The following is a 12,445-nucleotide window of genomic DNA, read 5'->3' as shown; positions in this document are numbered from 1 at the left end:
GAGATGGTGGTGGTGAAGGGTGGTTGAATGGTGGTTATTGATTTCTTTATAAATATATATAGTTATAAAAATAATAATTTTATTTAAAATTATTTTTTAATAATACTAAATAAACAGGGTAAAAAGACTAAAATACCCCTAGGTGACCAGATTTAACCAAAAAAAAGTAAACTGGGTTAGGCTTAAAGGACATACCGCGCAAGATTTTAAAACATTGAGTACAAAACTCGTCAATCTTAAATGCAAAGGATATCGCCTTTAATTTGGTGTAAACATAAAAGACAAAACTTGTAATTTACTCTTAATACAATGTATTATGCAATGAAAAAAAATGCAATTGAGTTTTGCATGACATAATAATAGGTTAACAATGGATCAAATATGGTCAACACTCCACGACATCTTTATGAGATGACCAAATTTGCTCCACCTTATCACTAAGAAAGTAGAGATAACTAAAATACTTGATAACAAGTCAGATATAATGAAAATTTCTGATGCTTAAGTTGTCATCATCACTCTTGATCCTTGTATATAAGGAGCGGTCTTGTGGAGTTCATAAGCTACAACGTTGGCCAAACGCTTCCACCACCATACGTAACATATGTCAAGCACGATACTGGCACGAGGCACAATCCTCGACTTCTAAGATCCTTCTTGGTCTCTTCATTTCCATCATTTTCTAAATCCTGAAAGGTAATTACATATAAATCATATTATTTTTTTATTTATTATTTATAAATAATAAAATATTCAACCACATTAACCAATTGGTGTATTAACCAGAATAAGATTTCAGAGTGACTCCCATATATTTCATCTACTATAATGTTGGTTATATTATATGTACCTCAACAATGGATGTGTTGCACACGTATATATGCATGTTTATTATCTACAAACTCAAAAGTGCAATCGATCAAACATGAAACATCATAAATTTCTTACCCCTCTTGTTGACATTCTATCAGCCTGCGACGTCGAATTCATGTATGGCATGCTTAACGTCTGCAAGTTATCAGCATATTGTTAAGACAAATGAAAACATGTAGCTATCAGTTAGTATTTCTGAGTGCCCTTTCAAATTGAAATGTTCCTTTTTTCCTCTTGATTTACCGGAAAGTATATGTGTGTTGTGTGTTGGTATACATGAGCCCTACATGGTGCCATAAGGTCATGTCAAAAGCATATATGGGCTCCATATTCCATACTTTTATCTATTGGTACATTATTAATATATCAAAAATGAGGATATGAAACTTTTCTCAAATTTTAATTAGCTTGTCTTAATAAACTATTCAAGAATCGACAATGTTATTATTTAATTAACACAAATATTCCCAAATGCTAAATTAGGGTTACCATGTTAGACCTATTTTGGTGATTCTAGAACAACCACACAATACATTATTGGCCACTTAGTGTCTATTTATTTATTTATTTTTTATTTTTTTTTGTTGAATCCTCAAAAATAATAAAAAAAAATTCAATGTTTTCCATGTTTCATATTAAGTTTTCAAGAACCCAGCTAATTAAATTATCAAGATAGTAAACGTATTAAGAACGACATGCATGCATGAAATGCTTCATATATATTTCATTGGAAAGACATTAATCGTCTAAACATATGAATATTTTAGAAGATGGGTAGAAATCAAGAAGAATGTTATGAAAGACAACATAATAATATTTAATTAAGCAAGAATAATGTTATGAAAAGACAACATAATAATATTTAATTAAGTAAAGTACCTCCACTTGGTTTTGAAGAAACTTTATATATCCAATGGCTTCCATTAGCACTGATGCTGTATCTGTCTGCAATTATTCCCCTTAAACCCTCAGAATCACATTTATCAACACAATACTTCAACTTTTAATAATCATCTTAAACTAACTTATCATTCTATGACTTATATGGATCAAAAAAAGCAGTTCCAATCTAATAAGATATTTTATAATATATATATATATATATATATATATATATATATATATATATATATATATATATATATAGAGAGAGAGAGAGAGAGAGAGAGAGAGAAAGTAGACAGTGGGTGGTGGTCTTCTACCCTTTTTCAGCCAAAAAAGTATGCCTTTTTACCCTGAAAATTGAGCAGCCCATGATTCAAGTGACTGCTCAAGGTTGTCACTTCATTCATTATTTAAGTTCTAATGCCTCCATTTATGTATTTTTGTCTTTGATGAAGTTACTTTATTCAAATATCAGTTAAAACAATAAATCAAGAAACCAAAATAGGTGAAAAACATTAAGGATTAAAGGGGAGATTTTTAGTATCTGCCTCATTTTCTATGTTAAAAGGGTTTCATTACATATTTTGTATGTATATATATATATTCGAAAAATGGTTATGTAGTTATGTTTATCCTATGTAAGTAAGTTTCTTTCATGTAAGGTTTTCTGGAATTAAGTTGTATTAAGAAAATTTTGAGGTTAACCTAGTTCTCGTAATTCGATAAGTTGCAAGTTTGAGTTGTGTGAGGCAGTTGCGAACCCATGATTTTTTCCAATGGAGTCTATTTTTTCAGTGTTCAAAATTTTCATAACGAAACGTTAAAATTTTCGGGTCGGTCCCCGTTCGGGTCAGAGCCAGGTTTGAACTAGATTTAAAAAAAAAAACAGAAAAAACCAGGTTATAGAAGAATTGAACTCATAACCTCTTGTTGTTAAAGAGGGAGGTTTACCACAACACGAGTTTTCCTTTTCTTTCTATGGTGTCCGGGGACCACGACCCGTTCAATGTGGTCCGTCCCTGGTGTGGGGCAATGCATTCTTGTAATTACAAATCATGCCGTTAGTGGTCGAGTTTTAATTTACCTTTAAGTTGAATTATAAGGTTGTGAGTTAATCACAAAAAGCATTGATCTTTTTATAATACGAACAAAACTTAAGAATATCCTAGACCAAAATCAACCCTATATGTGGATGTTTGGTTGTGATTACTAATTCACAACATGGTGATTGCAGATTTAAAGAAGGGAAAAAAACATATATAACTGAATAATAAATTTGTAAAAAGGTTGTTTATTGCAGCAGAAAGCTAGCAACTTTATGAGAGGAAGAAAGATAACACTATACCTTTCCAAAAGGTGCCACCATCTGCTGAAGAGCCAAGATTCTATCTCCTAATTTCTCCTTTCTAACCTGATTCAGCAAAACACACATAGAATGTTATTAAATAGTAATCAATACAAAACTCACATTGGGATTGCCCAGGTAATGTAATCAAATCACCTTCAATTGTGTGCAAGAAGGGCGCATATCCAACTTTGATTTCTTTGATGGATTAGCTTTAGGAGCTGCCTTTGCATCCATACCATTGCTAGCTGGCCTTTTTGCTTCTGTTGTTTCGACGATGAACGTTGGCGCTATCTTTAAAAAAGTTTAAAACTTTTATCAGATTCAGTTTCAGCTTTCGCTAGGCAGGTGACTTTCAAGAGGTTATGGTAGAAAACCAGTGGAAGCGAGATTTAAACCTGAGACCTCTCATAGAGGGAATCAGGTACTTACCACTAAACGACAACCCCTTGAAGGTTAATGAATTTTAACAATAAAAACCAATGACTAGAAGTTGCTCTAGATTAAAATAAAAAAGAAAAAAAAAAGAGGATTATGTTTTTAGATGGACAAAAGTGTTAAAGAGAAGAAAATCCACCTTGCTATGCATTTGATCAACACCATAAGACAAGAAATTGTCCTTCAAAAGGTCTCCAAGATTATGAGCATTGAATGAAGGTTGATAGTTAAAACTTCCATTGAATGTTGGATAGCCAAATGAATCTAAAGCTGGCAAGTTCATATCGAAACCACTCAAGGGTTGATTCAAATTTGAAAACTTTAAGGTTGGAAAGATCTGGCTAAATGTCCCTCTATAGCAACTATTCGTAAGATCAAAAGAGGGAATTGGATTCATAAGATGATCATTTTTTATTTGACACCCGTTTGAGAATGTTTTGAGCAACATATCTTGATTGTTAACGTTGTTGTATCTTACAAACTGATTACTATTATTATTCTTCGACATAAAATCTTCAGAGCTTATAATATCCGGGAGTTCGAAACAAGATCCAGTGACTGAGATCTCGTTCTTGATTCTTGCAAGCTGTTGCAGTTCTACAAGTTCTTGAGCAGTGAAGCTTGTATCATTCCTGCATAAGGAAGCATTTCTTAAACTTTATAAATCAGAGATATATAACAAAATTAGGTTAAAACCCTAGTTCAAAACCCTAATTTCATCAGCATGAAAAGAGTAATAAATGACTTACAACATGTGGTTATGGTTCCAAGAAAGCCCATAGCATGAAGAATCCATAACAAGTTGGTTGTCTTCTTCTTGTCGGTGCTCATGAAAATTTGCAGGTTCCATAATTTTATAAAATTAAAATGTGAAAAAGAATGAAGATTTTTATAAAGTTTTTCGAAAAAATCTTTCACTCACTTCAAAGAGACAATGATTTAGTTAACACCCATATACTATACATGAATACATGTAAAGATGAAGAAGGCACACAAGGACATGGATGATAGACCTATTTGCTGCTTTTAACCATATGCTTTTTCATGGTCTTTGCTGCTTTCTATACTCTTTCAAGCTCTCTTTATAAAGCAACTCTTAAAAAGAAAGCAAACAAGACAGAGAGGAACACATACCACACACATTTATCACAAGCATGTGTGTATATATATATATATATATGTGTGTGTGTTTGTGTATATATTATATATAGTAAGGTTAAATACGGAACACTAAGTTATTGCAAGAAAAAACAAAAAAAAATACATAAATAATTTATCTTTTTTATTAATTTCATATATACTTTTTTTAAATGTTAACCCTTCCATTTGTGTATAAAACAACTAAACTAATTTGTTCATAGATTTTACATAACTTTTTGAATGTTTAGTTAAACATGTTCATAGATTTGGTAAATGGGTAGTTCTATAGGTGAAAGTTTTTTTTTTTATTTTTTTTTTTTTTTTTGTGAATTTCATGTGAGCGGAATAAATGTGTAAGTTATATGTATGTATTCGAATTATTTTCTTATATTTTAATGCATTTTGAAGATTAATAAAATGAATGATTTATTTTGGTATTGCTATTCTCGGAAAAAGTAATTGCGTTCTATCTAAAACCACACAACATATATATATATATAGAGAGAGAAAGAGAGATAGAGTCTTGGCACCATTTACAGTGAAACTCATATCCACGAATGTATAATAACAAACAGAATAATTAAGTACTTTTGATGATATATATAGAAATGGCCTCTCTTAATTAATTGATAAAGTTTCCTTTCCTTTTCTTGATGATATAAGGCTAGACGGGGCGCCTTCGGGGAGTTGAAGCGGGGGACCATTTTGCCGATCGGGGTGGCACCGCCAACTCCAGCGGTGAAGAGAGAGAGGGCATAGAACGGTGGGCGGCTGCCGAAGGAGAGAGGGGAAAGGTGGTGGGGCCAGCCCACTTTCAACCAATCAATGCTTTTCCTTTTTTTTTTTTTTTTTTTTTAAAAAAAAACCCAATTCACCTAATAGGGGAGTGGCGCCATCAAATGGGGGTGTTAGGGAAGTTTAAGAGGGGAGTTGACGTGGCACACGGGGATTGGTTTGACGTAAGAGAGGGGACTCACCTATTAGGTGAGCACCCCCTTCACCCTAAAAATGGCCTGTTCCCACAACATGATGATTACAAATCACAGACTTTGCCTTCAATCCCAAGGCTTTCAACAAAAGTCTCAACACAAAAAACAATCAGGATATATCAACCTCCATGCCTCTCTCTCTCTCTCATGGTTGTCTACTTTTATATGTATGTATATGCATTTGTATCAAGTTGAGTGGAGGTTTCGTGTGTGTGGGGCGCGAGGAGTGGGTTTCATCCCGGGTCCCTAGTACTACTATTCATTTGTGGTCCTTCAAGTGCAGCTGCAACGATCACTTTCAATTTGTTTTGCACTTCAATACCAAATCTAATTTCAAGATTCGTGTGCACTCTTATTACAACATAAAACTTTCTTTTACAAATCCGATTAAGATCGTGTTCACTTAACATGTCACGTTAGTTACACGTATCGATATGATATGATGTTACTCTACGCCATAAAAGTTTGTGTCATGTCCATATGTTTTAATACAAATACTACGTGTGGAGTATATAACCGGGTTAAAACTATTAATCTGCCTGGCTATATATCGGAGCGTTGCTAGAACAATAATTGTTGATGCAACAAATAATAGACCAAAGGTACTAGCTGGGCTGCTTAGGCAAAAGGGTTGAAGAGTTCAACTTTGCCTAACGCAGGTCGTGGGGTCCCCCCACGTTTGCAAGACATGGAGAGAGGTTCACTAGTTTGTTCTTGTTGTTTGCTGAAGATCCTTCTCTGAAGTTTATCCAGATTCGTATGAATTAGCAAAAGGAATGTGTGTGTTGATTGTGAAAGAAAGTAACTTGCATGAAGCAAGCACTCGAAGTGAATGACCAGAGATCTTCGGAATCAGGGCTGACCAGAGAATGTCTTCTTAGTAAATGAAGTGTTTAATTTATAGGAAAAGACATCTCTCAAAGAGGAATGCATTTGACTAGTGACCATGCTTGCAGTGATGGACTTACCCTTTCGGGGGTTGAAGCCTTTTGCCCCGCGGATAAAAGAGTGTGCTCTGTGGACCTGCGCTACTTTTGCGGCTGGTGAGTTGGTGAAGCAACCCAGAGATGTGATTTCTTACTATTTCCAAGTTGCTTTATTTCGACTTCCCAGGTTTTGAACCTTTGAACCGTTTAACCTTTTGGGCATCTATGTACTTAATTCATTTTATTTGGTCTTGGGCTACCCCCGTCATCAGCCCCCAAAGTCAGAGGTTTTTGTGGGATGAGCTCAAAGACTTCTGACTTTGTACATGTATTTTTCTGCTTAAAGGCTTCAAGGGTTCGAAGCTTGAAGGGTTGGAAACGATTTTGGGGTTTTTTGAATTTTGAATTTGATAAGACAGTTGACATGACTTGTGGCAGTATGTCAGGCGGCGGTTTTTAATTCATTTGCCTAGTCATATTAATTCTTATCTCATTAATTTACATATACTTTAGCACAAGAAATATCATTTGCTTTCTTTTTCTCAAGTTTTCCTCTTTTCGAAAACAGGTTAGTTTCCTTTGTTTCATTTTCTGTTTAATTTTCGCATATCATGGGTGCTCGTAAGGATTTGGCAAAGTCATTTTCTCGAATGACTCGGGAGGAGGTTGATTTGTTTTGTATGGAGTGGGGGATAGGAACAAAATTTAAACCGGTTGCACCGACTTGTGATAAATCTATTAATGAATGTCCTCCTGGTTCAATTGCTTTATATTGTCGACATTTTGAGTTTTCCAATCTTCGTTACCCGTTTTCAAACTTCATTTTGAATATTCTGGAATATTATCGAGTTTCCTTTGGTCAGATTCATCCCCCTTGGCATGGCTAGGGTTTTAAATTTTGAAATTTTGTGTCGGGCCTCCGGGTATGATCCATTCTTGTTGTCCTTCCGCCGTTTCTTTCGGCTTGCTAAGAATGGTGATTGGTTTACCTTCGAGACTACTCAAGTAGATACCTGTTTGGTTTCGTCCATGGTTTCTACACTTGGGGTCTGGAAGGACCGGTTTTTCTGGGTGTCAGAAGTGGTTGTTCCCTTTAAACTTGTTTGGAGACACCCAGATGCCGTTTTGAACGAACCAGAGCCTTCTGCTTTTGACCTAAACGCTCGTTTTTTAGAAACTCTCAGGGAGTGCCCTTCGAGGCTTCGTCCCTTTCCTGAGCATTTGTTGGTGTTATTGGGTCTTAGTAAAGTGTGGGAAAAGGCCAATCGGGATCCGGTGCTTATTAGAGATGGGAAGGGTATGCTTTTGTTCTTCTCTCGCTCTTTTGTTCCTATTTCTTTGTTTGCTTATGTGTTTTATATTTGTGTTGCAGTTATGTCTGCTCTTGACTTTATCAAAAGTGATGATACCTCCGACGTTGGTTTTGATGATGTTGCTGTTACCCCTGGTGAGAATGCAGTTGTTAGGGGTTCTGATTATATGTTCGAGGGTTCTAGGTATGTAAATGTCCCCAATGTCAGAGGTTTTACCAAGGCTACTGCTTCCAAGGGTTCCACTCGTCGTTCACAACGCCATCTGAAAGGTGTTGATCAGCATTCTGGTTCGGAGCCTATCGATGTTAGTGATGATATTGAAGTGTCAGCGGATCAAGCTATGGATGTCACCAAAGGTAAGGAGAAGGAGTTAATTGTTTCGAGCAAAAAGAAGAAGTTAATTAAGAAAGGTAGCACTCCTGTTATTCAAGGTTCATCAGTCAAAAGCGTTGAGAGCTTCGAAGGTTCAGAGGGTCAGGAGGTTTATGTGCCTAATTGGGAGGTTAAGGTTGGTGATAGTTTTAAAGACCCGGGTGTTTGTGCCGAGGCCTTAGCTCATTTCGCTCCTCCCGGTGTTCGAAGCGCTATATCTGAGATGGAGGCTGATCATCTTATTTCTAGGATGATGCTGAGTTCCTGCAACCTTTCGGCCCTGTCGGCTGAAGGTGTTACCCGCTTTGCTAAAGGCATGCATGAGTATGAGGATGCAGGAGTATGAGGCCTCTAAGAAGAAGGAAAAGATGAAGGCTTCGATTGCCGCTATGAAGAAGGAGATTGATAGCTTTTCTGAAAAGGAGCTGGCTTGGGTTATGAAGGAGGGTGAGCTGATAAGAAGACATGAAATTGAGATGAGTGATCTCAAAAAGAGTTTTAAAGCCGATAGATTAAAGCTAAAATCTGACAGGGAGGCCTTAGTTGTTCAACAAAAGGCCTTCGATGAGGAAAAAGAGAGCTTAAAGGCTTTGGTTGCCCAAGCTACTGGAGATAATCAGTGGCTTATTGAGCAGGGCTTTCATCAACTTGTGACCTATCTTCTTCACTCCAAAGAGTTCAATTCTGCTCTAGGTGAGGTTTACACTAAACTGCTCAATCTGGGTAAACATCAGGGTCTTATTGCAGGTTATAAGCTTCATGAATCTGGCCATCCTTTGGAAAAATCTCCTTTGTACCATCCTGAGGCTTCCGATATCTTCAAGGGTTCCGTAGAGCAGATGGAAAGGTTAACATACCCATATGTAAGCCAGGTTGCTTCTTGCTGTGGTAAGCCCCTTTCTGTCTTAAAGGAATTAAAGCCTGATGGTCTCAATGAAAAGGTGTGTGTCGAAGTACTCAACTCTCTTTCAAGTAAACTTAATTCAGGGGATAGTGAAGATACCTTTTCTGGAGAACTTGATGCTCCTAAGGATGCAAGCTTGGATGGTTCAGCTGTTGGTGGTGAAGGCTCAAAGGCTAAGAAGGTTAAGAAGACTAAGAAGGCCAAAGGTAACAGTTCTGGTGCTTCTAAGCCTTCTACTGATGCATGATATTCGTAGATTTCTTAGCGCTTTAAAACAATTTGTGGTTTGTAATCTGAACTTCAAACAATATTAGGTTTGCAGGAACCCTTAAGGTTCCTGTTATGTGGTTGTGCTTTTAGGCCTGTATGGCCGTTTGAACAATATCTAAGCTTGCAAGTCACTAGGACTTGTTTTAACTTGTGTTTGAATGGTTGAAAGCCCTTTGGGGCTTTCTTTGTTATGATATTATGTTTAACTATTTTCTTTGTGCTTTGTTTTTATACTTGTGCTATTTCGTTAAGGCAGCTTGGTTAGCTTCAAGCTTTTAAGCTTTTTGGCTATCCGTAGGTAGGTTGGAGCCTTTAAGGTTTTGAGTTATCTCATATGTGGCTTGGAGCCTTGAAGGATTCTTAGTTTTGTAACTTGACTTGGTTTGTATTTTTATGTTTTTATAACTTTTTGTTCAAGTTGTTGCATTGCTCTTTGATTTATTTCCTTTTTCTTGTATCTTTGTCTTTGTTAAGTTTGTGTTGTCTTTATGTTTTTTATACCTTAAAGGGTTCAGTGTTGCAGACACTTAGCCTTGGTATTTTTAACAAGAAGACATAGCACCTATCCTTTTCACCATTTTATTTGATTTCGTAAGCCTGTTTATTCACTATTTTTCTAAGGCTTAAGGAACATTTGGTGTAGGATGTTCAAACCTGTCTACGAGACCACTTTGCTTTTGATAATAAGTCTCATGGAGTTGTATTGATTTAGGAACTCACCCCTTATATAGGTCCATTCAACCCTTGAACCTATTGAGCGATGTGGCCTGGGAGCTCAACCCCTTACATGGCCCTTGCCATGGAGTTTCTTGCTAGGTTCTCAACCTGATTTTGGGATAGAAAGACAATTTTGATAAAACAACTTCATTCATTCAAGAGATACTTTTACAAAAGGTTTTTATAGCTCAACTCTTGAAATGCAACATCGTGAAATACAAACCAATCTTTCTTGTTTAGACATAGAACCTTTTCAAGGTTTTTCCATTCCAATGTCTTGGAAGCCTTTTACCCTCTGAGTCTGCTAGCTTGTAGGATCCACCTTTATGTGCTTCGAGCATGGTGTACGGGCCTTCCCATTTTGGGCCAAGCTTTCCTTGATTTTCTTTCTTGCTAGCTTCATTGTTTCTAAGGACCAGGTCTCCTGGCTTGAAACGTTCATTCTTGACTCTCTTGTTGTAGTAGGCTTCCATTTAATGTTTGTATTTTGCTTCTTGAATTGTGGCTTGGTCTCGTGCTTCCTCTAGGAGTTGTAAGTTCAACATAGTCTCTTTTTGGTTTGTTTCGGGATCTATGTTGACGATTCGTTGTGTTACAACTCCTATTTCAGCAGGAATTACAGCCTCGGACCCAAATACTAGGCTATAAGGTGTTCTTTTATGGCTTGTTTTTTTGGTTGTCCGGATTGCCCATAAAACACTTGGCAATTCTTCAAGCCAGTTGCTTTCATACCTTCCCAATCTTGTTTTGATCCCTTCCACTATGCTTCGATTCGTGCTTTCAATTTGACTGTTTTATTGCAGGTAGGCCACTGAGCTAAAAATCTGGTTGATTCTGAATTCCTTACACCAAACGCTGAAAGGCTTCTCAGCAAATTGTTTTCCATTGTCGGTGACAAGCACTCCCGGCAATCCATAACGGCAAATGATGTTTTCCCAAACGAAGTCAATGATTTGCTTGCCCGTGATTTTTGCAAGTGGTTTAACCTCAGGCCACTTGGTAAAATAATCTATGGCCACCAACAAAAATTTTACTCCACCTTTGCTTGGGGGGAATGGACCGACAATGTCCATGCCCCATTTGTAGAAGGGCCATGTTGAGGTTATTGGGACAAGATCATGTTTGGGACTTTTTGGGACAGGTGCATGAATCTGGCAGGCATCACACTTTCTTAGCTGCTCAGTGGCATCTCGGTGCATTGAGGGCCAAAAATACCCAAGGTTCATGAGTCTGGCAACCACCGATCTAGCTCCAAAATGAGCTCCACATATACCTTCGTGAATTTCCTTGATCAAATACTAACTTTGCTCGAAACCCACACATCTTAACAAGGGAGCAAGATAACCTTTTTTGTAAAGAGTTTCACCTTGTAGTACATACTGCCTTGCCTTGATCTTGACCCTTTCAGCCTCTATTTGATCACTAGGCAATTCACCGTTTTTGAGGAACTTCTTTACTGGAGTCATCCAATTTGGATCTTTATCGGTGATTACATCTTGAACTTCTAACTCATCAATTGATGGGGCCTTTAACACTTCTACCAACACCTTCTTTGTAAGGTGAGCAAAAGTGAGAGATGCGAGCTTGCTTAAGGCATCTGCCTTCTTGTTTTGTGACCTTGGAATCTGTTTGATTGTACACATTGGGAAGGTGTTCATCAATTCTTTGGATTTTTCTTTATACCTTTTCATGTTGGGCTCTTTTGCAATGTAGCTATCATTCACTTGGCTTGATACCACCAACGAATCTGTGAACACTTCAAGCTTCTGGACCTTCATTTCTTTAGCCAGTCTTAAGCCGGCTATCAGTGCTTCATATTCAGCTTCGTTGTTGGTTGTCTGAAAATCAAAGCGAAGAGCGTATGTGAATTCTAACCCTTCTGGGTTGATCAGAATAAGCCCAGCCCCTGACCCTTCAACGCTTGAAGCCCCATCGGTAAAAAGCTTCCAGGCTTCAAGGTTTGAGGGTTCAGTGGCGGCTGTGCTCACTTCAGTGATGGTTTGCTTAGGGACTTCTATAATGAAATCAGCCAAGACTTGGGCTTTGATGGCTTTTCTTGGGACATAGGTGATGTTATGTTCACCTAGTTCCACTGCCCATTTGGCTAATCGTCCCGAGTTTTCTGGTTTTTCAAGCACACTTCTAATAGGTTGGTCGGTGACCACTTGTATAGGGTGTGCTTGGAAATACCTTCGAAGCCTTCTAGCTGTTTGAACTAGGGCTAGGGCCATTTTTTTCCAAGGGACAATATTTGGTTTCAGCCAATTTTAGAG

The 12,445-nt window shown here is 37.2% G+C and overlaps 1 protein-coding gene across 1 annotated transcript; it reads right to left on the bottom strand.

The window, feature by feature from the left end:
• Nucleotides 1–294: 294 nt before the first annotated feature.
• LOC110936184 (transcription factor bHLH110) lies at nucleotides 295–4,689 on the bottom strand. Its single transcript, XM_022178526.2, has 7 exons — nucleotides 4,291–4,689; nucleotides 3,681–4,173; nucleotides 3,260–3,397; nucleotides 3,104–3,169; nucleotides 1,753–1,818; nucleotides 949–1,008; nucleotides 295–689 (listed from the first exon to the last, which is right to left on the bottom strand). The coding sequence occupies exons 1-7, from the start codon at nucleotides 4,389–4,391 to the stop codon at nucleotides 564–566; spliced, it is 1,050 nt and encodes a 349-aa protein (XP_022034218.1). The 5' UTR covers nucleotides 4,392–4,689; the 3' UTR covers nucleotides 295–563.
• Nucleotides 4,690–12,445: the final 7,756 nt, after the last annotated feature.

This window comes from Helianthus annuus, chromosome 4 (genome assembly GCF_002127325.2).
Source record: "Helianthus annuus cultivar XRQ/B chromosome 4, HanXRQr2.0-SUNRISE, whole genome shotgun sequence".
Lineage (NCBI taxonomy): Eukaryota > Viridiplantae > Streptophyta > Magnoliopsida > Asterales > Asteraceae > Helianthus > Helianthus annuus.
The sequence above is the reverse complement of the archived record's forward strand: the minus strand, read 5'-3'. Positions and strand labels throughout refer to the sequence as shown.

Coding starts and splice junctions, on each gene's coding strand:
- LOC110936184 (XM_022178526.2), bottom strand. CDS start 4,391: ATGGAACCTGCAAATTTTCATGAGCACCGACAAGAAGAAGACAACCAA. Junction 4,174..4,290: donor TGGAACCATAACCACATGTT/GTAAGTCATTTA, acceptor TTCCTTATGCAG/GAATGATACAAGCTTCACTG. Junction 690..948: donor ATAGAATGTCAACAAGAGGG/GTAAGAAATTTA, acceptor ATTACCTTTCAG/GATTTAGAAAATGATGGAAA.